The sequence below is a fragment of the Salvelinus alpinus genome, chromosome 23 (assembly GCF_045679555.1).
Source record: "Salvelinus alpinus chromosome 23, SLU_Salpinus.1, whole genome shotgun sequence".
NCBI classification, from domain to species: Eukaryota; Metazoa; Chordata; class Actinopteri; order Salmoniformes; family Salmonidae; genus Salvelinus; species Salvelinus alpinus.
Genome location: NC_092108.1, coordinates 5,276,962 through 5,299,502, shown reverse-complemented (window position 1 = coordinate 5,299,502; position 22,541 = coordinate 5,276,962). Strand labels below are relative to the sequence as shown.

The window sequence follows — 22,541 nt, the reverse complement described above, 5'->3', positions numbered from 1 at the left end:
TAGTTCCTTGGTAATGGAGGTGGGAGTGGTAGATACTAGTTCCTTGGTAATGGAGGTGGAGTGGGAGTGGTAGATACTAGTTCCTTGGTAATGGAGGTGGGAGTGGTAGATGCTAGTTCCTTGGTAATGGAGGTGGGAGTGGTAGATACTAGTTCCTTGGTAATGGAGGTGGGAGTGGTAGATACTAGTTCCTTGGTAATGGAGGTGGGAGTGGTAGATACTAGTTCCTTGGTAATGGAGGTGGGAGTGGTAGATACTAGTTCCTTGGTAATGGAGGTGGGAGTGGTAGATACCAGTTCCTTGGTAATGGAGGTGGGAGTGGTAGATACCAGTTCCTTGGTAATGGAGGTGGGAGTGGTAGATACCAGTTCCTTGGTAATGGAGGTGGGAGTGGTAGATACTAGTTCCTTGGAAATGGAGGTGGGAGTGTTAGATACTAGTTCCTTGGTAATGGAGGTGGGAGTGGTAGATACCAGTTCCTTGGTAATTGAGGTGGGAGTGTTAGATACTAGTTCCTTGGTAATGGCGGTGGGAGTGGTAGATACTAGTTCCTTGGTAATGGAGGTGGGAGGGGGAGTGGTAGATACCAGTTCCTTGGTAATGGAGGTGGGAGTGTTAGATACTAGTTCCTTGGTAATGGCGTTGGGAGTGGTAGATACTAGTTCCTTTGTAACAGGAGGTGGGAGTGGTAGATGCTAGTTCCTTGGTAATGGAGGTGGGAGTGGTAGATACTAGTTCCTTGGTAATGGAGCGTTGGGAGTGGTAGATACTAGTTCCTTGGTAATGGAGGTGGGAGTGGTAGATGCTAGTTCCTTGGTAATGGAGGTGGGAGTGGTAGATACCAGTTCCTTGGTAATGGAGGTGGGAGTGGTAGATACTAGTTCCTTGGTAATGGAGGTGGGAGTGGTAGATGCTAGTTCCTTGGTAATGGAGGTGGGAGTGGTAGATGCTAGTTCCTTGGTAATTGGAGGTGGAGGTGGGAGTGGTAGATGCTAGTTCCTTGGTAATGGAGGTGGGAGTGGTAGATACTAGTTCCTTGGTAATGGAGGTGGGAGTGGTAGATACTAGTTCCTTGGTAATGGAGGTGGGAGTGGTAGATACTAGTTCCTTGGTAATGGAGGTGGGAGTGGTAGATACTAGTTCCTTGGTAATGGAGGTGGAGGTGGGAGTGGTAGATGCTAGTTCCTTGGTAATGGAGGTGGGAGTGGTAGATGCTAGTTCCTTGGTAATGGAGGTGGGAGTGGTAGATACTAGTTCCTTGGTAATGGAGGTGGGTGTGGTAGATACTAGTTCCTTGGTAGATGGAGGTGGGAGTGGTAGATGCTAGTTCCTTGGTAATGGAGGTGGGAGTGGTAGATACTAGTTCCTTGGTAATGGAGGTGGGAGTGGTAGATGCTAGTTCCTTGGTAATGGAGGTGGAGTGGGAGTGGTAGATGCTAGTTCCTTGGTAATGGAGGTGGGAGTGGTAGATACTAGTTCCTTGGTAATGGAGGTGGGAGTGGTAGATACCAGTTCCTTGGTAATGGAGGTGGAGGTGGGAGTGGTAGATACTAGTTCCTTGGTAATGGAGGTGGGAGTGGTAGATACCAGTTCCTTGGTAATGGAGGTGGGAGTGGTAGATACCAGTTCCTTGGTAATGGAGGTGGGAGTGGTAGATACTAGTTCCTTGGTAATGGAGGTGGGAGTGGTAGATACTAGTTCCTTGGTAATGGAGGTGGGAGTGGTAGATACCAGTTCCTTGGTAATGTGAGGTGGGAGTGGTTAGATACTAGTTCCTTGGTAATGGACGGTTGGGAGTGGTAGATACTAGTTCCTTGGTAATGGAGGTGGGAGGGGGAGTGGTAGATACTAGTTCCTTGGTAATGGAGGTGGGAGTGGTAGATACTAGTTCCTTGGTAATGGAGGCGGATGGTGGGAGTGGTAGATACTAGTTCCTTGTGTAACAGGAGGTGGGAGTGGTAGATGCTAGTTCCTTGGTAATGGAGGTGGGAGTGGTAGATACCAGTTCCTTGGTAATGGAGGTGGGAGTGGTAGATGCTAGTTCCTTGGTAACAGAGGTGGGAGTGGTAGATGCTAGTTCCTTGGTAATGGAGGTGGGAGTGGTAGATACTAGTTCCTTGGTAATGGAGGTGGGAGTGGTAGATACCAGTTCCTTGGTAATGGAGGTGGGAGTGGTAGATACTAGTTCCTTGGTAATTTAGGTGGGAGTGGTAGATACTAGTTCCTTGGTAACGGAGGTGGGAGTGGTAGACGCTAGTTCCTTGGTAATGGAGGTGGGAGTGGTAGATACTAGTTCCTTGGTAATGGAGGTGGGAGTGGTAGATGCTGGTTCCTTGGTAATGGAGGTGGAGGTGGGAGTGTTAGATACTAGTTCCTTGGTAATTTAGGTGGGAGTTGTAGATGCTAGTTCCTTGGTAATGGAGGTGGAGGTGGTAGATGCTAGTTCCTTGGTAATGGAGGTGGGAGTGGTAGATACTAGTTTCTTGGTAATGGAGGTGGGAGTGGTAGATACCAGTTCCTTGGTAATGGAGGTGGGAGTGGTAGATACCAGTTCCTTGGTAATGGAGGTGGGAGTGGTAGATACCAGTTCCTTGGTAACAGAGGTGGGAGTGGTAGATGCTAGTTCCTTGGTAATGGAGGTGGAGGTGGGAGTGGTAGATGCTAGTTCCTTGGTAATGGAGGTGGGAGTGGTAGATGCTAGTTCCTTGGTAATGGAGGTGGAGGTGGTAGATGCTAGTTCCTTGGTAATGGAGGTGGGAGTGGTAGATACTAGTTCCTTGGTAATGGAGGTGGGAGTGGTAGATACCAGTTCCTTGGTAATGGAGGTGGGAGTGGTAGATACCAGTTCCTTGGTAATGGAGGTGGGAGTGGTAGATACCAGTTCCTTGGTAACAGAGGTGGGAGTGGTAGATGCTAGTTCCTTGGTAATGGAGGTGGAGGTGGGAGTGGTAGATGCTAGTTCCTTGGTAATGGAGGTGGGAGTGGTAGATGCTAGTTCCTTGGTAATGGAGGTGGGAGTGGTAGATACTAGTTCCTTGGTAATGGAGGTGGGTGTGGTAGATACTAGTTCCTTGGTAACGGAGGTGGGAGTGGTAGATGCTAGTTCCTTGGTAATGGAGGTGGGAGTGGTCGATACCAGTTCCTTGGTAATGGAGGTGGGAGGGGTTGATGCTAGTTCCTTGGTAATGGAGGTGGGAGTGGTCAATACCAGTTCCTTGGTAACGGAGGTGGGAGTGGTAGATGCTAGTTCCTTGGTAATGGAGGTGGGAGTGGTAGATACTAGTTCCTTGGTAATGGAGGTGGGAGTGGTAGATACTAGTTCCTTGGTAATGGAGGTGGGAGTGGTAGATGCTAGTTCCTTGGTAATGGAGGTGGGAGTGGTAGATGCTAGTTCCTTGGTAATGGAGGTGGGAGTGGTAGATGCTAGTTCCTTGGTAATGGAGGAGGGAGAGGTAGATGCTAGTTCCTTGGTAATGGAGGTGGGAGTGGTAGATACTAGTTCCTTGGTAACGGAGGTGGGAGTGGTTGATGCTAGTTCCTTGGTAATGGAGGTGGAGGTGGTAGATACTAGTTCCTTGGTAATGGAGGTGGGAGTGGTAGATGCTAGTTCCTTGGTAATGGAGGTGGGAGTGGTAGATACTAGTTCCTTGGTAATGGAGGTGGGAGTGGTAGATACTAGTTCCTTGGTAACGGAGGTGGGAGTGGTTGATGCTAGTTCCTTGGTAATGGAGGTGGAGGTGGTAGATGCTAGTTCCTTGGTAATGGAGGTGGGAGTGGTAGATACTAGTTTCTTGGTAATGGAGGTGGGAGTGGTAGATGCTAGTTCCTTGGTAATGGAGGTGGAGGTGGTAGATGCTAGTTCCTTGGTAATGGAGGTGGGAGTGGTAGATACTAGTTCCTTGGTAATGGAGGTGGGAGTGGTAGATACCAGTTCCTTGGTAATGGAGGTGGGAGTGGTAGATACCAGTTCCTTGGTAATGGAGGTGGGAGTGGTAGATACCAGTTCCTTGGTAACAGAGGTGGGAGTGGTAGATGCTAGTTCCTTGGTAATGGAGGTGGAGGTGGGAGTGGTAGATGCTAGTTCCTTGGTAATGGAGGTGGGAGTGGTAGATACTAGTTCCTTGGTAATGGAGGTGGGAGTGGTAGATACCAGTTCGTTGGTAATTGAGGTGGGAGTGTTAGATACTAGTTCCTTGGTAATGGCGTTGGGAGTGGTAGATACTAGTTCCTTGGTAATGAAGGTGGGAGGGGGAGTGGTAGATACCAGTTCCTTGGTAATGGAGGTGGGAGTGTTAGATACTAGTTCCTTGGTAATGGCGTTGGGAGTGGTAGATACTAGTTCCTTTGTAACAGGAGGTGGGAGTGGCAGATGCTAGTTCCTTGGTAATGGAGGTGGGAGTGGTAGATACCAGTTCCTTGGTAATGGAAGTGGGAGTGGTAGATGATAGTTCCTTGGTAACAGAGGTGGGAGTGGTAGATGCTAGTTCCTTGGTAATGGAGGTGGGAGTGGTAGATACTAGTTCCTTGGTAATGGAGGTGGGAGTGGTAGATACCAGTTCCTTGGTAATGGAGGTGGGAGTGGTAGATACTAGTTCCTTGGTAATTTAATTGGGAGTGGTAGATACTAGTTCCTTGGTAACGGAGGTGGGAGTGGTAGACGCTAGTTCCTTGGTAATGGAGGTGGGAGTGGTAGATACTAGTTCCTTGGTAATGGAGGTGGGAGTGGTAGATACCAGTTCCTTGGTAATGGAGGTGGAGGTGGGAGTGGTAGATACTAGTTCCTTGGTAATGGAGGTGGAGGTGGGAGTGGTAGATACTAGTTCCTTGGTAATGGAGGTGGGAGTGGTAGATACTAGTTCCTTGGTAATGGCGGTGGGAGTGGTAGATGCTAGTTCCTTGGTAATTTAGGTGGGAGTGGTAGATGCTAGTTCCTTGGTAATGGAGGTGGAGGTGGTAGATGCTAGTTCCTTGGTAATGGAGGTGGGAGTGGTAGATACTAGTTCCTTGGTAATGGAGGTGGGAGTGGTAGATACCAGTTCCTTGGTAATGGAGGTGGGAGTGGTAGATACTAGTTCCTTGGTAATGGAGGTGGGAGTGGTAGATACCAGTTCCTTGGTAATGGAGGTGGGAGTGGTAGATGCTAGTTCCTTGGTAACAGAGGTGGGAGTGGTAGATGCTAGTTCCTTGGTAATGGAGGTGGGAGTGGGAGTGGTAGATACTAGTTCCTTGGTAATGGAGGTGGGAGAGGTAGATACCAGTTCCTTGGTAATGGAGGTGGGAGTGGTAGATACAAGTTCCTTGGTAATGGAGGTGGGAGTGGTAGATGCTAGTTTCTTGGTAACGGAGGTGGGAGTGGTAGATACTAGTTCCTTGGTAATGGAGGTGGGAGAGGTAGATACTAGTTCCTTGGTAACGGAGGTGGGAGTGGTAGATACTAGTTCCTTGGTAATGGAGGTGGGAGTGGTAGATGCTAGTTCCTTGGTAATGGAGGTGGGAGTGGTAGATACTAGTTCCTTGGTAATGGAGGTGGGAGAGGTAGATACCAGTTCCTTGGTAATGGAGGTGGGAGTGGTAGATACCAGTTCCTTGGTAGTGGAGGTGGGAGAGGTAGATACTAGTTCCTTGGTAACGGAGGTGGGAGTGGTAGATACGAGTTCCTTGGTAATGGAGGTGGGAGAGGTAGATACCAGTTCCTTGGTAATGGAGGTGGGAGAGGTAGATACTAGTTCCTTGGTAACGGAGGTGGGAGTGGTAGATACTAGTTCCTTGGTAATGGAGGTGGGAGTGGTAGATGCTAGTTCCTTGGTAATGGAGGTGGGAGTGGTAGATACTAGTTCCTTGGTAATGGAGGTGGGTGTGGTAGATACTAGTTCCTTGGTAATGGAGGTGGGAGTGGTAGATACTAGTTCCTTGGTAATGGAGGTGGGAGTGGGAGTGGTAGATACCAGTTCCTTGGTAATGGAGGTGGGAGTGTTAGATACTAGTTCCTTGGTAATGGAGGTGGGAGTGGTAGATACTAGTTCCTTGGTAACAGGAGGTGGGAGTGGTAGATACCAGTTCCTTGGTAATGGAGGTGGGAGTGGTAGATACCAGTTCCTTGGTAATGGAGGTGGGAGTGGTAGATACTAGTTCCTTGGTAATGGAGGTGGGAGTGGTAGATACCAGTTCCTTGGTAATGGAGGTGGGAGTGGTAGATACCAGTTCCTTGGTAATGGAGGTGGGAGTGGTAGATACTAGTTCATTGGTAATGGAGGTGGGTGTGGTAGATACTAGTTCCTTGGTAATGGAGGTGGGAGTGGTAGATACTAGTTCCTTGGTAATGGAGGTGGGAGTGGGAGTGGTAGATACCAGTTCCTTGGTAATGGAGGTGGGAGTGTTAGATACTAGTTCCTTGGTAATGGAGGTGGGAGTGTTAGATACTAGTTCCTTGGTAATGGCGTTGGGAGTGGTAGATACTAGTTCCTTTGTAACAGGAGGTGGGAGTGGCAGATGCTAGTTCCTTGGTAATGGAGGTGGGAGTGGTAGATACCAGTTCCTTGGTAATGGAGGTGGGAGTGGTAGATGATAGTTCCTTGGTAACAGAGGTGGGAGTGGTAGATGCTAGTTCCTTGGCAATGGAGGTGGGTGTGGTAAATACTAGTTCCTTGGTAATGGAGGTGGGAGTGGTAGATACCAGTTCCTTGGTAATGGAGGTGGGAGTGGTAGATACTAGTTCCTTGGTAATTTAGGTGGGAGTGGTAGATACTAGTTCCTTGGTAACGGAGGTGGGAGTGGTAGACGCTAGTTCCTTGGTAATGGAGGTGGGAGTGGTAGATACTAGTTCCTTGGTAATGGAGGTGGGAGTGGTAGATGCTGGTTCCTTGGTAATGGAGGTGGAGGTGGGAGTGTTAGATACTAGTTCCTTGGTAATTTAGGTGGGAGTTGTAGATGCTAGTTCCTTGGTAATGGAGGTGGAGGTGGTAGATGCTAGTTCCTTGGTAATGGAGGTGGGAGTGGTAGATACTAGTTTCTTGGTAATGGAGGTGGGAGTGGTAGATACCAGTTCCTTGGTAATGGAGGTGGGAGTGGTAGATACTAGTTCCTTGGTAATGGAGGTGGGAGTGGTAGATACCAGTTCCTTGGTAATGGAGGTGGGAGTGGTAGATGCTAGTTCCTTGGTAACAGAGGTGGGAGTGGTAGATGCTAGTTCCTTGGTAATGGAGGTGGGAGTGGGAGTGGTAGATACTAGTTCCTTGGTAATGGAGGTGGGAGAGGTAGATACCAGTTCCTTGGTAATGGAGGTGGGAGTGGTAGATACAAGTTCCTTGGTAATGGAGGTGGGAGTGGTAGATGCTAGTTTCTTGGTAACGGAGGTGGGAGTGGTAGATACTAGTTCCTTGGTAATGGAGGTGGGAGAGGTAGATACTAGTTCCTTGGTAACGGAGGTGGGAGTGGTAGATACTAGTTCCTTGGTAATGGAGGTGGGAGTGGTAGATGCTAGTTCCTTGGTAATGGAGGTGGGAGTGGTAGATACTAGTTCCTTGGTAATGGAGGTGGGAGAGGTAGATACCAGTTCCTTGGTAATGGAGGTGGGAGTGGTAGATACCAGTTCCTTGGTAGTGGAGGTGGGAGAGGTAGATACTAGTTCCTTGGTAACGGAGGTGGGAGTGGTAGATACGAGTTCCTTGGTAATGGAGGTGGGAGAGGTAGATACCAGTTCCTTGGTAATGGAGGTGGGAGAGGTAGATACTAGTTCCTTGGTAACGGAGGTGGGAGTGGTAGATACTAGTTCCTTGGTAATGGAGGTGGGAGTGGTAGATGCTAGTTCCTTGGTAATGGAGGTGGGAGTGGTAGATACTAGTTCCTTGGTAATGGAGGTGGGTGTGGTAGATACTAGTTCCTTGGTAATGGAGGTGGGAGTGGTAGATACTAGTTCCTTGGTAATGGAGGTGGGAGTGGGAGTGGTAGATACCAGTTCCTTGGTAATGGAGGTGGGAGTGTTAGATACTAGTTCCTTGGTAATGGAGGTGGGAGTGGTAGATACTAGTTCCTTGGTAACAGGAGGTGGGAGTGGTAGATACCAGTTCCTTGGTAATGGAGGTGGGAGTGGTAGATACCAGTTCCTTGGTAATGGAGGTGGGAGTGGTAGATACTAGTTCCTTGGTAATGGAGGTGGGAGTGATAGATACCAGTTCCTTGGTAATGGAGGTGGGAGTGGTAGATACCAGTTCCTTGGTAATGGAGGTGGGAGTGGTAGATACCAGTTCCTTGGTAATGGAGGTGGGAGTGGTAGATACCAGTTCCTTGGTAACAGAGGTGGGAGTGGTAGATGCTAGTTCCTTGGTAATGGAGGTGGAGGTGGGAGTGGTAGATGCTAGTTCCTTGGTAATGGAGGTGGGAGTGGTAGATGCTAGTTCCTTGGTAATGGAGGTGGGAGTGGTAGATACTAGTTCCTTGGTAATGGAGGTGGGTGTGGTAGATACTAGTTCCTTGGTAATGGAGGTGGAGGTGGGAGTGGTAGATGCTAGTTCCTTGGTAATGGAGGTGGGAGTGGTAGATACTAGTTCCTTGGTAATGGAGGTGGGAGAGGTAGATACCAGTTCCTTGGTAATGGAGGTGGAGGTGGGAGTGGTAGATGCTAGTTCCTTGGTAATGGAGGTGGGAGTGGTAGATACTAGTTCCTTGGTAATGGAGGTGGGAGTGTTAGATACTAGTTCCTTGGTAATGGCGTTGGGAGTGGTAGATACTAGTTCCTTTGTAACAGGAGGTGGGAGTGGCAGATGCTAGTTCCTTGGTAATGGAGGTGGGAGTGGTAGATACCAGTTCCTTGGTAATGGAGGTGGGAGTGGTAGATGATAGTTCCTTGGTAACAGAGGTGGGAGTGGTAGATGCTAGTTCCTTGGCAATGGAGGTGGGTGTGGTAAATACTAGTTCCTTGGTAATGGAGGTGGGAGTGGTAGATACCAGTTCCTTGGTAATGGAGGTGGGAGTGGTAGATACTAGTTCCTTGGTAATTTAGGTGGGAGTGGTAGATACTAGTTCCTTGGTAACGGAGGTGGGAGTGGTAGACGCTAGTTCCTTGGTAATGGAGGTGGGAGTGGTAGATACTAGTTCCTTGGTAATGGAGGTGGGAGTGGTAGATGCTGGTTCCTTGGTAATGGAGGTGGAGGTGGGAGTGTTAGATACTAGTTCCTTGGTAATTTAGGTGGGAGTTGTAGATGCTAGTTCCTTGGTAATGGAGGTGGAGGTGGTAGATGCTAGTTCCTTGGTAATGGAGGTGGGAGTGGTAGATACTAGTTTCTTGGTAATGGAGGTGGGAGTGGTAGATACCAGTTCCTTGGTAATGGAGGTGGGAGTGGTAGATACTAGTTCCTTGGTAATGGAGGTGGGAGTGGTAGATACCAGTTCCTTGGTAATGGAGGTGGGAGTGGTAGATGCTAGTTCCTTGGTAACAGAGGTGGGAGTGGTAGATGCTAGTTCCTTGGTAATGGAGGTGGGAGTGGGAGTGGTAGATACTAGTTCCTTGGTAATGGAGGTGGGAGAGGTAGATACCAGTTCCTTGGTAATGGAGGTGGGAGTGGTAGATACAAGTTCCTTGGTAATGGAGGTGGGAGTGGTAGATGCTAGTTTCTTGGTAACGGAGGTGGGAGTGGTAGATACTAGTTCCTTGGTAATGGAGGTGGGAGAGGTAGATACTAGTTCCTTGGTAACGGAGGTGGGAGTGGTAGATACTAGTTCCTTGGTAATGGAGGTGGGAGTGGTAGATGCTAGTTCCTTGGTAATGGAGGTGGGAGTGGTAGATACTAGTTCCTTGGTAATGGAGGTGGGAGAGGTAGATACCAGTTCCTTGGTAATGGAGGTGGGAGTGGTAGATACCAGTTCCTTGGTAGTGGAGGTGGGAGAGGTAGATACTAGTTCCTTGGTAACGGAGGTGGGAGTGGTAGATACGAGTTCCTTGGTAATGGAGGTGGGAGAGGTAGATACCAGTTCCTTGGTAATGGAGGTGGGAGAGGTAGATACTAGTTCCTTGGTAACGGAGGTGGGAGTGGTAGATACTAGTTCCTTGGTAATGGAGGTGGGAGTGGTAGATGCTAGTTCCTTGGTAATGGAGGTGGGAGTGGTAGATACTAGTTCATTGGTAATGGAGGTGGGTGTGGTAGATACTAGTTCCTTGGTAATGGAGGTGGGAGTGGTAGATACTAGTTCCTTGGTAATGGAGGTGGGAGTGGGAGTGGTAGATACCAGTTCCTTGGTAATGGAGGTGGGAGTGTTAGATACTAGTTCCTTGGTAATGGAGGTGGGAGTGGTAGATACTAGTTCCTTGGTAACAGGAGGTGGGAGTGGTAGATACCAGTTCCTTGGTAATGGAGGTGGGAGTGGTAGATACCAGTTCCTTGGTAATGGAGGTGGGAGTGGTAGATACTAGTTCCTTGGTAATGGAGGTGGGAGTGGTAGATACCAGTTCCTTGGTAATGGAGGTGGGAGTGGTAGATACCAGTTCCTTGGTAATGGAGGTGGGAGTGGTAGATACCATTTCCTTGGTAATGGAGGTGGGAGTGGTAGATACCAGTTCCTTGGTAACAGAGGTGGGAGTGGTAGATGCTAGTTCCTTGGTAATGGAGGTGGAGGTGGGAGTGGTAGATGCTAGTTCCTTGGTAATGGAGGTGGGAGTGGTAGATGCTAGTTCCTTGGTAATGGAGGTGGGAGTGGTAGATACTAGTTCCTTGGTAATGGAGGTGGGTGTGGTAGATACTAGTTCCTTGGTAATGGAGGTGGAGGTGGGAGTGGTAGATGCTAGTTCCTTGGTAATGGAGGTGGGAGTGGTAGATACTAGTTCCTTGGTAATGGAGGTGGGAGAGGTAGATACCAGTTCCTTGGTAATGGAGGTGGAGGTGGGAGTGGTAGATGCTAGTTCCTTGGTAATGGAGGTGGGAGTGGTAGATACTAGTTCCTTGGTAATGGAGGTGGGAGAGGTAGATACCAGTTCCTTGGTAATGGAGGTGGAGGTGGGAGTGGTAGATACTAGTTCCTTGGTAATGGAGGTGGGAGTGGTAGATGCTAGTTCCTTGGTAATGGAGGTGGGAGTGGTAGATACTAGTTCCTTGGTAATTTAGGTGGGAGAGGTAGATACTAGTTCCTTGGTAATGGAGGTGGAGGTGGGAGTGGTAGATACTAGTTCCTTGGTAATGGCGGTGGGAGTGGTAGATGCTAGTTCCTTGGTAATTTAGGTGGGAGTGGTAGATGCTAGTTCCTTGGTAATGGAGGTGGAGGTGGGAGTGGTAGATACTAGTTCCTTGGTAATGGAGGTGGGAGTGGTAGATACTAGTTCCTTGGTAATGGAGGTGGGAGTGGTAGATACTAGTTCCTTGGTAATGGAGGTGGGAGTGGTAGATACTAGTTCCTTGGTAATGGAGGTGTGAGTGGTAGATGCTAGTTCCTTGGTAATGGAGGTGGGAGTGGTAGATACTAGTTCCTTGGTAATGGAGGTGGGAGTGGTAGATACTAGTTCCTTGGTAATGGAGGTGGGAGTGGTAGATACTAGTTCCTTGGTAATGGAGGTGGGAGTGGTAGATGCTAGTTCCTTGGTAATGGAGGTGGAGGTGGGAGTGGTAGATGCTAGTTCCTTGGTAATGGAGGTGAGAGTGGTAGATGCTAGTTCCTTGGTAATGGAGGTGGGGGTGGTAGATACTAGTTCCTTGGTAATGGAGGTGGAGGTGGGGGTGGTAGATACTAGTTCCTTGGTAATGGAGGTGGGAGTGGTAGATACCAGTTCCTTGGTAATGGAGGTGGAGTTGGGGGTGGTAGATACTAGTTCCTTGGTAATGGAGCTGGAGGTGGGAGTGGTAGATACTAGTTCCTTGGTAATGGAGGTGAGAGTGGTAGATGCTAGCTCCTTGGTAACAGAGGTGGGAATGGTAGATACCAGTTCCTTGGTAATGGAGCCTGTTTAAACTGACGTTTTTCGAGACCTATACTTAGTTTTTACCAGTAATGTACCATTTGACGTTTTGTACAGTGTGATATTCCGTATGGCGTGTGCAAACAAACAGTCACGCTATTTAACTGAATTATTTTCGGTGTGACCTAATCAAATGAGACAGGAAGTGGGAGATTATTTAATTGGATCCATTTGATTTCATTTGCATTAATTATATTCGATTTACAGCCGTGTTAAGACATTCTAAGTTCTGATTCGGAAACTAACTCTTGGAGGTCAAATCGATAGAATCAGGTATTGATCTTAATGTCTCTGTCTTCATACATTTATGTGACATATGTCTGTCGGGGGCAGGTGTATTGGAGACCTGGCTTTGTGTATACATCAACTAGCTCTTACCTCATGACCTGTACATGAACTATATTCAGAATGTGGATGTAGGTGTTTATGTACGAAGAGGCAGCATGTGACATATGTTCGTTTTTTAACACGTCTTAGACAGAACCGGTTGTGTATACATCAGATAACTGGTTGTGTATACATCAGCTAACCGGTTGTGTATACATCAGCTAACCGGTTGTGATTTCTCAACATGACCTGTACTCCAACTGTATATAATAACAACTTAGCTTACAAAATGAGAATGAATCTTTAGAAAAGAATCGGGCACACATTACACGCCACATAACTCCAAGCTATAACCTTGCTCTGCACGTTCGCCAGTCTGCCTTTCATGTATGCCTGCCTGCCTGCCAGCCACCATATGGTTTTTGTCCATTTTATCTATTTTTTCAAAACATTAATGTATTTTTACTTTTTCTTTCCTTCATTCCATATTCCCCTCCCCGTTCCTCCCCTCCCCGTTCCTCCGTCCTCCACTGCTTATATCCTACCACCACCTCACCTAACCACGTACCACCTCACCTACCACGTACCACCTCACCTACCACGTACCACTGGGCAGAAGAACCTACCACTCCTACACTTACTACCTGTAAGTAAAACACTTTAACGCAACAGTCTTGGTGCTTTTGCTTTTCTGTCGTCCATACTACATCATTGAGACTGGAACCATGTCATTCATCTCGCCCGCAGACCTGAGTCAAATACACAATTTGCCAATATATTTCAGCTACATTTTCGTTTTAATTTCCCCTGTAAGGATAGAATCAATGCAAGTGTCAACAAAGCACCTTGTTATTTACATGAGATGAACCGTAGCCGTTGTCGTTCTCCTCTCTGCTTGTTATAGGCCCCCTTTTTTAGTTTCAACGTTATGATTAAATTCATGTCACACTATGTGACATTTGCGTATAAATGATTTAAGTAATTAAATAAGAGCAGTAAAAGCAGTAAAAAAATAACAATATATATACAGGGTATTACGGTACAGAGTCAATGTGGAGGCTATATACAGGGTATTACGGTACAGAGTCAATGTGGAGGCTATATACAGGGTGTTACGGTACAGAGTTAATGTGGAGGCTATATACAGGGTGTTACGGTACAGAGTTAATGTGGAGGCTGTATACAGGGTATTACGGTACAGAGTCAATGTGGAGGCTATATACAGGGTGTTACGGTACAGAGTTAATGTGGAGGCTATATACAGGGTGTTACGGTACAGAGTTAATGTGGAGGCTATATACAGGGTGTTACGGTACAGAGTTAAATTGGAGGCTGTATACAGGGTATTACGGTACAGAGTCAATGTGGAGGCTATATACAGGGTGTTACGGTACAGAGTTAATGTGGAGGCTATATACAGGGTATTACGGTACAGAGTCAATGTGGAGGCTGTATACAGGGTATTACGGTACAGAGTCAATGTGGAGGCTATATACAGGGTATTACGGTACAGAGTCAATGTGGAGGCTATATACAGGGTATTACGGTACAGAGTCAATGTGGAGGCTATATACAGGGTATTACGGTACAGAGTCAATGTGGAGGCTGTATACAGGGTATTACGGTACAGAGTCAATGTGGAGGCTATATACAGGGTATTACGGTACAGAGTCAATGTGGAGGCTATATACAGGGTATTACGGTACAGAGTCAATGTGGAGGCTATATACAGGGTATTACGGTACAGAGTCAATGTGGAGGCTATATACAGGGTATTACGGTACAGAGTCAATGTGGAGGCTATATACAGGGTATTACGGTACAGAGTCAATGTGGAGGCTATATACAGGGGATACCGGTACAGAGTCAATGTGGAGGCTATATACAGGGTATTACGGTACAGAGTCAATGTGGAGGCTATATACAGGGTATTACGGTACAGAGTAAATGTGGAGGCTATATACAGGGTATTACGGTAGAGTCAATGTGAAGGCTATATACAGGGTATTACGGTACAGAGTCAATGTGGAGGCTATTTACAGGGTGTTACGGTACAGAGTGAATGTGGAGGCTATATACAGGGTATTACGGTACAGAGTCAATGTGGAGGCTATATACAGGGGGGTACTGGTACAGAGTCAATGTGGAGGCTATATACAGGGGGGTACTGGTACAGAGTCAATGTGGAGGCTATATACAGGGGGTACCGGTACAGAGTCAATGTGGAGGCTATATACAGGGGGGTGCCGGTACAGAGTCAATGTGCAGGCTATATACAGGGAGGTACCGGTACAGAGTCAATGTGGAGGCTATATACAGGGGGGTACTGGTACAGAGTCAATGTGGAGGCTATATACAGGGGGGTGCCGGTACAGAGTCAATGTGGAGGCTATATACAGGGGGTACCGGTACAGAGTCAATGTGGAGGATATATACAGGGGGGTACTGGTACAGAGTCAATGTGCAGGCTATATACAGGGAGGTACCGGTACAGAGTCAATGTGCGGGGGCACCGGTTAGTTGAGGTAGTATGTACATGTAGGTAGAGTTATCGAAGTGACTATACATAGATGACAACAGAGGGTGGCAGTGGTGTGGAGAGGGGAGGGGGGGGGGGGCAATGTGAATATTCTGGGTAGCCATTTGATTAGATGTTCAGGAGTCTTATGGCTTGGGAGGGTAGAAGCTGTTTAGAAACCTCTTGGACCTAGACTTGGCGCTCCGGTACCTCTTGCCTGTCTCCATTCAAACTGCTGCACGACACCTGCAGACAGACATTAGTCAGACATGCTTTCTCCATACCGGGAAAATACATGCATATTTAATATATTATTAGTACGATATATTTTGAAACAATTCACAACAAGAATCTCTCTCGTTTTGACCTCCGAGCAGTTTGTTGTTTATCAAATGATAAATGATTAACCTAACCTGCATTGTTGATCATTTGGCTTCAGAATATGTTTGTGTGGAGACGATCAATATAGTTTATGAATTTCCATTTGGCTTCTAATGATTTTCTTTCTTTTGGCTTGTCAAAGTCAGATGTTGAAATGCCTGTCTTGACAGGGGACCTTTTCTAATCTACTGCTAGTAGTTCATACGTATTGTTTCGGTGAGTACATTCCTGGCTAAAAATACCAGCAACTAAAGCAACTAACAATGCTGTACTATATATTACATAGAGAATTAGGAATGATCTGATATAATCCTCTGTCTGGCACCAAACAGCATGTAAAACTGTCCTGTCCTCTTCTCCTCTTCTGTAGCCCTGCCCAGTTCTATTCCTTCACACTGCTCCTCATCTCTCCCTCCCTCCATCTCTCCATCCCTCCATCTCTCCATCCCTCCCTCCCTCCATCTCTCCCTCCCTCCATCTCTCCATCCCTTCCTCCCTCCCTCCATCTCTCCATCCCTCCCTCCATCCCTCCATCTCTCCATCCCTCCCTCCCTCCCTCCATCTCTCCATCTCTCCCTCCCCTCCCTCCATCTCTCCATCCCTCCCTCCCTCCCTCCCTCCATCTCTCCATCCCTTCCTCCCTCCCTCCCTCCATCTCTCCATCCCTCCATCTCTCCATCACTCCCTCCCTCCCTCCCTCCATCTCTCCATCCCTCCATCCCGCCATCCCTCCATCTCTCCATCCCTCCCTCCCTCCATCTCTCCCTCCCTCCCTCCCTCCCTCCATCCCTCCCTGCCGCCATCTCTCCATCCCTTCCTCCCTCCCTCCCTCCCTCCATCTCTCCATCCCTCCCTCCCTCCATCTCTCCCTCCCTCCATCTCTCCATCCCTTCCTCCCTCCCTCCATCTCTCCATCCCTCCCTCCATCCCTCCATCTCTCCATCCCTCCCTCCCTCCCTCCATCCCTCCATCTCTCCCTCCCTCCATCCATCCCTCCCTCCCTCCCTCCCTCCCTCCATCTCTCCATCCCTCCCTCCCTCCCTCCCTCCATCTCTCCATCCCTCCATCTCTCCATCACTCCCTCCCTCCCTCCCTCCATCTCTCCATCCCTCCCTCCCTCCATCCCTCCATCTCTCCATCCCTCCCTCCCTCCATCCCTCCCTCCCTCCCTCCCTCCCTCCATCCCTCCCTGCCGCCATCTCTCCATCCCTTCCTCCCTCCCTCCCTCCCTCCCTCCATCTCTCCATCCCTCCCTCCCTCCCTTCATCCCTCCCTCCCACCCTCCCTCCCTCCCTCCCTCCATCTCTACATCCCTCCCTCCCTCCATCTCTACATCCCTCCATCTCTCCATCCCTCCCTCCCTCCCTTCATCCCTCCCTCCCTCCCTCCATCCATCCATCTCTCCATCCCTCCCTCCATCCCTACCTCCATCCCTACCTCCATCTCTCCATCCCTCCATCCATCCATCCCTCACTCCATCTCTCCATCCCTCCATATCGCATCCCTCCCTCCATCCCTCCCTCCATCTCTCTATCCCTCCATCCATCCCTCCCTCACTCCATCTCTCCATCCCTCCATATCGCATCCCTCCCTCCATCCCTCCCTCCATCTCTCTATCCCTCCATCCCTCCATCCATCTCTCCCTCCATCTCTCCCTCCCTCCATCTCTCCCTCCATCTCTCCCTCCATCTCCATCTCTCCTACCTCCATCTCTCCCTACCTCCATCTCTCCCTCCATCTCCATCTCTCCCTCCCTCCATCTCTCCCTCCATCTCCATCTCTCCCTACCTCCATCTCTCCCTACCTCCATCTTTCCCTCCATCTCCATCCCTCCCTCCCTCCATCTCTCCCTCCATCTCCATCTCTCCCTCCATCTCCATCTCTCCCTCCCTCCATCTCTCCCTACCTCCATCTCTCCCTACCTCCATCTTTCCATCCTTCCCTCCATCTCTCCCTCCCTCCATCCATCTCTCCCTCCCTCCATCTCTCCATCTCTCCCTCCCTACATCTCTCCCTCTCTCCATCCCTCCCTCCCGCCATCTCTCCCTCTCTCCATCTCTCCCTCTCTCCATCTCTCCCTCCATCCCTCCCTCCCGCCATCTCTCCATCCATCCATCTCTCCCTCCCTCCCTCCATCTCTCCTTCTCTCCCTCCCTCCATCTTTCCATCCCTCCCTCCATCTCTCCGTGTAGCTGTGATGATAAGCTGACAAGCCTCTTAACATCAATATTCAGAATTAGCTGAAAATTCTGCTGTCACATGTACATTTTAATCTCAATCTCCCTGCATTATAAGACAATAGCCTTACATTTTCTTACAAATTCTACACCAATCTATCCCTTTGTGATACCCCTAAAAAGAAATGTTTGAAGGATCTTTTGAATAATATGGATCTCTGGATAGGACGCATACCACCTCACTAAAACTAGGTTCTCAGAATTAGCTCTGTCGTATTCACGTTCTCCCTGCATTACAAGACAATAGCCTTAGATTTTACACACAGGTTCTACTTCACTGTTTCGACTACGTGATGTGTGCTGCAACGCTACAGTGGAGAGGAAAGAGGCTTAAGTCCCTATTCCTCAATTAGAGAGGGATTATAATCTGCCGGTGATCAGACCGTAACTAGCACTTCTGTTCAAAGACAAAAAAAAAGCCTCATCGTCTCCACCTGGGAAATAATAATAACGTCCAGCGTTTTGTCATTCACACTGACGTGGTTATCTAGTGATATAATAAGGGTAGTGGGTAGTCAGACAGATACAGTATAATATCTAGTGATATAACTAATGCTACTCCCCACTGTAGCGCCAGCCGTCGTCACTCTGAAGATGAGATCACCCGGGATGTACAGGATGTAGAGGATGTAGCATTTCCTGTCGAGATAGTGCATCATGGCGATATGATTACAGCTTGTGCTGATCACTCTGTCGAAGCTTCGGCGTACCTGATTATCTTCTGTATTAATGGAAATGTTGTTGACTGGGATCAGAACACGTCTAGGATCCATTCATGTTCTCATACGACGACGATGATGATGATGATGATGAGCATCAAACATGTTTTAAGCTGTAAGAGTGTAGTGTGGCCTGTTCTTCCACAATATGCTGTTTATTTGTGTGTGTGTGAGAGAAAGACAGAATGTGTGTGAGTGCATGTGTGGAACATGTGGTGCCAGAATATGCTGTTTGTGTGTGTGTGTGTGTGTGTGTGTGTGTGTGTGTGTGTGTGTGTGTGTGTGTGTGTGTGTGTGTGTGTGTGTGTGTGTGTGTGTGTGTGTGTGTGTGTGTGTGTGTGTGTGTGTGTGTGTGTGTGTGTGTGTGTGGAACATGTGGCACCAGAATATGCTGTTTGTGTGTGTGTGTGTGTGTGTGTGTGTGTGTGTGTGTGTGTGTGTGTGTGTGTGTGTGTGTGTGTGTGTGTGTGTGTGTGTGTGTGTGTGTGTGTGTGTGTGTGTGTGTGTGTGTGTGTGTGTGTGTGTGTGGAACATGTGGCACCAGAATATGCTGTTTGTGTGTGTGTGTGTGTGTGTGTGTGTGTGTGCGTGCGTGCGTGCGTGCGTGCGTGTGTGTGTGTGGAACATGTGGTGCCAGAATATGCTGTTTGTGTGTGTGTGTGTGTGTGTGTGTGTGTCTGTGTGTTTGCCAGGACCTCATCAATTCAACACTGTAATTAAAGGTCCACTCTGTGATCTGGCATTAATGATCAATCTGTGGTCTGTCATTAAGGATTTAGGTTCATAAGGGATTACGTTGAGGTGGAGGAATGCTTGAATTTATTAAGTCCCCTTCGGGTTCACTGAGACGGGAAAAATATTATGTAGTAGGCCTACTTATACCCCTGATATGAAAAATACGATATTATTTAGGGGGGCATAGTATATGCATTGATTGAAGCTTAATGCTCAATTTAAAATGCCACTACCACCATATCTAAGCCAATATGACACCAATGTCAATGACATTTCGTAAATCAAGTTGGTCCCACAGTTGACAGTGTATGTCAGAGCAAAAACCAAGCCATGAGATTGAAGGAATTGTCCGTAGAGCTCCGAGACAGGATTGTGTCGAGGCACAGATCTGGGGAAGGATACCAAAACATTTCTGTAGTATTGAAGGTCCCCAAGAACACAGTGGCCTCCATCATTCCTTAAATGGAAGAAGTTTGGAACCATCAAGACTCTTCCTAGAGCTGGCCGCCCGGCCAAACTGAGCAATCGGGGGAGAAGGGCTTTGGTCAGAACCTGATGGTCGCCCGGACAAACTGAGCAATTGTCAGAGAAGGGCCTTGGTCAGGGGGGTGACCAAGAACCCGATGGTCACTCTGACAGAGCTCCAGAGTTCCTCTGTGGAGATGGGATAAACTTCCAGAAGGACAACCATCTCTGCAGCGCTCCACCAATCAGGCTTTTATGGTAGAGTGGCCAGACGGACGCCACTCCTCAGGAAAAGGCTCATGACAGCCCGCTTGGAGTTTGCCAAAAGGCACCTAATGAAACTGGTCTGATGAAAAACCAAGATTAAACTCTTTGGCCTGAATGCCAAGTGTCACGTCTGTTGGTGAAGCATGGTGGTGGCAGCATCAGGGACTGGAGACTAGTAAGGATCGAAGCAAAGATGAACAGAGCAAAGAACAGAGAGATCCTTGATGAAAACCTGCTCCAGAGCGCTCAGGACCTCAGACTGGGGCAAAGGTTCACTTTCCAACAGGACAATGACCCTAAGCACACAGCCAACACAGGAGTGACAGGAAGGACTCAGACCATGAGAAACAAGATTCTCTGGTCTGATGAAACCAAGATTGAACTCTTTGGCCTGAATGCCAAATGTCATGTCTGGAGGAAACCTGGCACCATCCCTACGGTGAAGCATGGTGGTGGCAGTATCATGCTGTGGGGATGTTTTTAAGAGGCAGGGACTGGGAGACTAGTCAGGATCGAGGGAAAGATGAACGGAGCAAGGTACAGAGAGATCCTTGATGAAAACCTGCTCCAGAGCGCTCAGGACCTCAGACTGGGGCGAAGGTTCACCTTCCAACAGGACAACGACCCTAAGCACACAGCCAAGACAACGCAGGAGTGGCTTCGAGACAAGTCTCTGAATGTCCTTGAGTGGCCCAGCCAGAGCCCGGGCTTGAACCCCATGTAACGTCTCTGGAGAGACCTGAAAATAGCTGTGCAGCTACGCTCCCCATCCAACCTGACAGAGCTTGAGAGGATCTGCAGAGAAGAATGGGAAAAACCTCCTAAATACAGGTGTGCCAAGCTTGTAGCGTCATACCCAAGAAGACTTCAGTCTGTAACCTCTGCCAGAGGTGATTCAACAAAGTACTGATTAAAGGGTCTGAATACTTATTTAAATGTGAAATCACATTTTATTATTTATGGGGTATTGTTTGTAGATTGATGAGGGAAAAAATCTATTTGATACATTTTTGAATATGGCTGTAGCGTAACAAAATGTGGGGGTCCGAACTTTTTTCACAACTGTCATCAGTTTGGCGCCAAAACCTTTACAACAAATACATATTGACATAGTCAAATAATTATGTGTGTAAAAAAATAAATAATAATAATTTCATGCTGAAGCCCTCGTATTAAACACCAATGGTATTCCCTAATTTTATGGTTTATATTTAGGATAATGTTTCACAGCTTTGACGTTATTTTTTGTATTTTAAAATCATTTTTACATAATTTCATATATGTTACATCTGATAAGGTTACACAGAGGGACAGAGATAATATAGAGGTCTGTGATAATCTGAAGGCCCCAAAAGGGCTACGAGATGTCTTGTGATAGATTACATAAAATCCTTGAAAGGTACCAAAATGTTTGTAGTTTACTGGTAAACATTGAAAGTTTCCAATAATATACCCTCTCATTGCAACCCTAGTCAACAGTATCATGAAAATTAAACACTCAACAAAAGTGATTTAGCTTCCTGTCAATTATTAACACAGGTTAGGTAAGTGTGTCGTTTAGTTTTCAATTGTCAATACAGGAAGTGCTTAGTAACCATTTTCAATATGGAGAAGGTTGAATGACACAACCAAGTTCAAATAAAGGTAATAAAGTTAAATAAAGGTAGAACATAATGAAGGTGCCAAGCACCACTGGTCTGTTAACCACCAGATAAAGCATTGTACATAGCTACAGTAGGTACATGCATTATCATGAAAATAAAAAGCTCAACGGAAGCTATTTATCTAACTGTATATATATATATGTTTTAGTCATTTAGCAGATACTCTTATCCAGAGCGATTTACAGGAGAAATTAGGATTAAGTGCCTTGCTCAAGGACACATTGACAGATTTTTCACCTAGTCTGTTCTGGGATACGAACCTATAACCTTTTGGTTGTTGGCCCAACGCTCTTAAACACTAGGCTACTAGTTGGAATAATAATACACCACCCTTATCAGCCTGCTGTTATGGTTTAAACTACAGTAACACCACCCTTATCAGCCTGCTGTTATGGTTTAAACTACAGTAACACCACCCTTATCAGCCTGCTGTTATGGTTTAAACTACAGTAACACCACCCTTATCAGCCTGCTGTTATGGTTTAAACTATAGTAACACCACCCTTATCAGCCTGCTGTTATAGTGGAACTACAGTAACACCACCCTTATCAGCCTGCTGTTATGGTTTAAACTACAGTAACACCACCCTTATCAGCCTGCTGTTATAGTGGAACTACAGTAACACCACCCTTATCAGCCTGATGTTATGGTTTAAACTACAGTAACACCACCCTTATCAGCCTGCTGTTATGGTTTAAACTACAGTAACACCACCCTTATCAGCCTGCTGGTATGGTTTAAACTACAGTAACGCCACCCTTATCAGTCTGCTGTTATAGTAGAACTACAGTAACACCACCCTTATCAGCCTGCTGTTATGGTTTAAACTACAGTAACACCACCCTTATCAGCCTGCTGTTATGGTTTAAACTACAGTAACACCACCCTTATCAGCCTGCTGTTATGGTTTAAACTATAGTAACACCACCCTTATCAGCCTGCTGTTATAGTGGAACTACAGTAACACCACCCTTATCAGCCTGCTGTTATGGTTTAAACTACAGTAACACCACCCTTATCAGCCTGCTGTTATGGTTTAAACTACAGTAACACCACCCTTATCAGCCTGCTGTTAGAGTAGAACTACAGTAACACCACCCTTATCAGCCTGCTGTTATAGTAGAACTACAGTAACACCACCCTTATCAGCCTGCTGTTATGGTTTAAACTACACTAACACCACCCTTAAATGCCTGCTGTTATGGTTTAAACTACAGTAACACCACCCTTATCAGCCTGCTGTTATAGTAGAACTACAGAAACACCACCCTTATCAGCCTGCTGTTATA

The 22,541-nt window shown here is 47.4% G+C and overlaps 1 protein-coding gene across 1 annotated transcript in view; it reads left to right on the top strand.

Annotated features, from left to right (window-relative positions):
* LOC139551373 (receptor-type tyrosine-protein phosphatase mu-like) overlaps window positions 1–22,541 on the top strand; it is a 565,336-nt gene that overhangs the window by 385,219 nt on the left and 157,576 nt on the right. Inside the window, exon 15 of the mRNA XM_071362858.1 lies at window positions 12,882–12,911. Within this exon, the coding sequence (XP_071218959.1) occupies window positions 12,882–12,911 (30 nt within the window). The remainder of the gene's footprint in view (window positions 1–12,881; window positions 12,912–22,541) is intronic.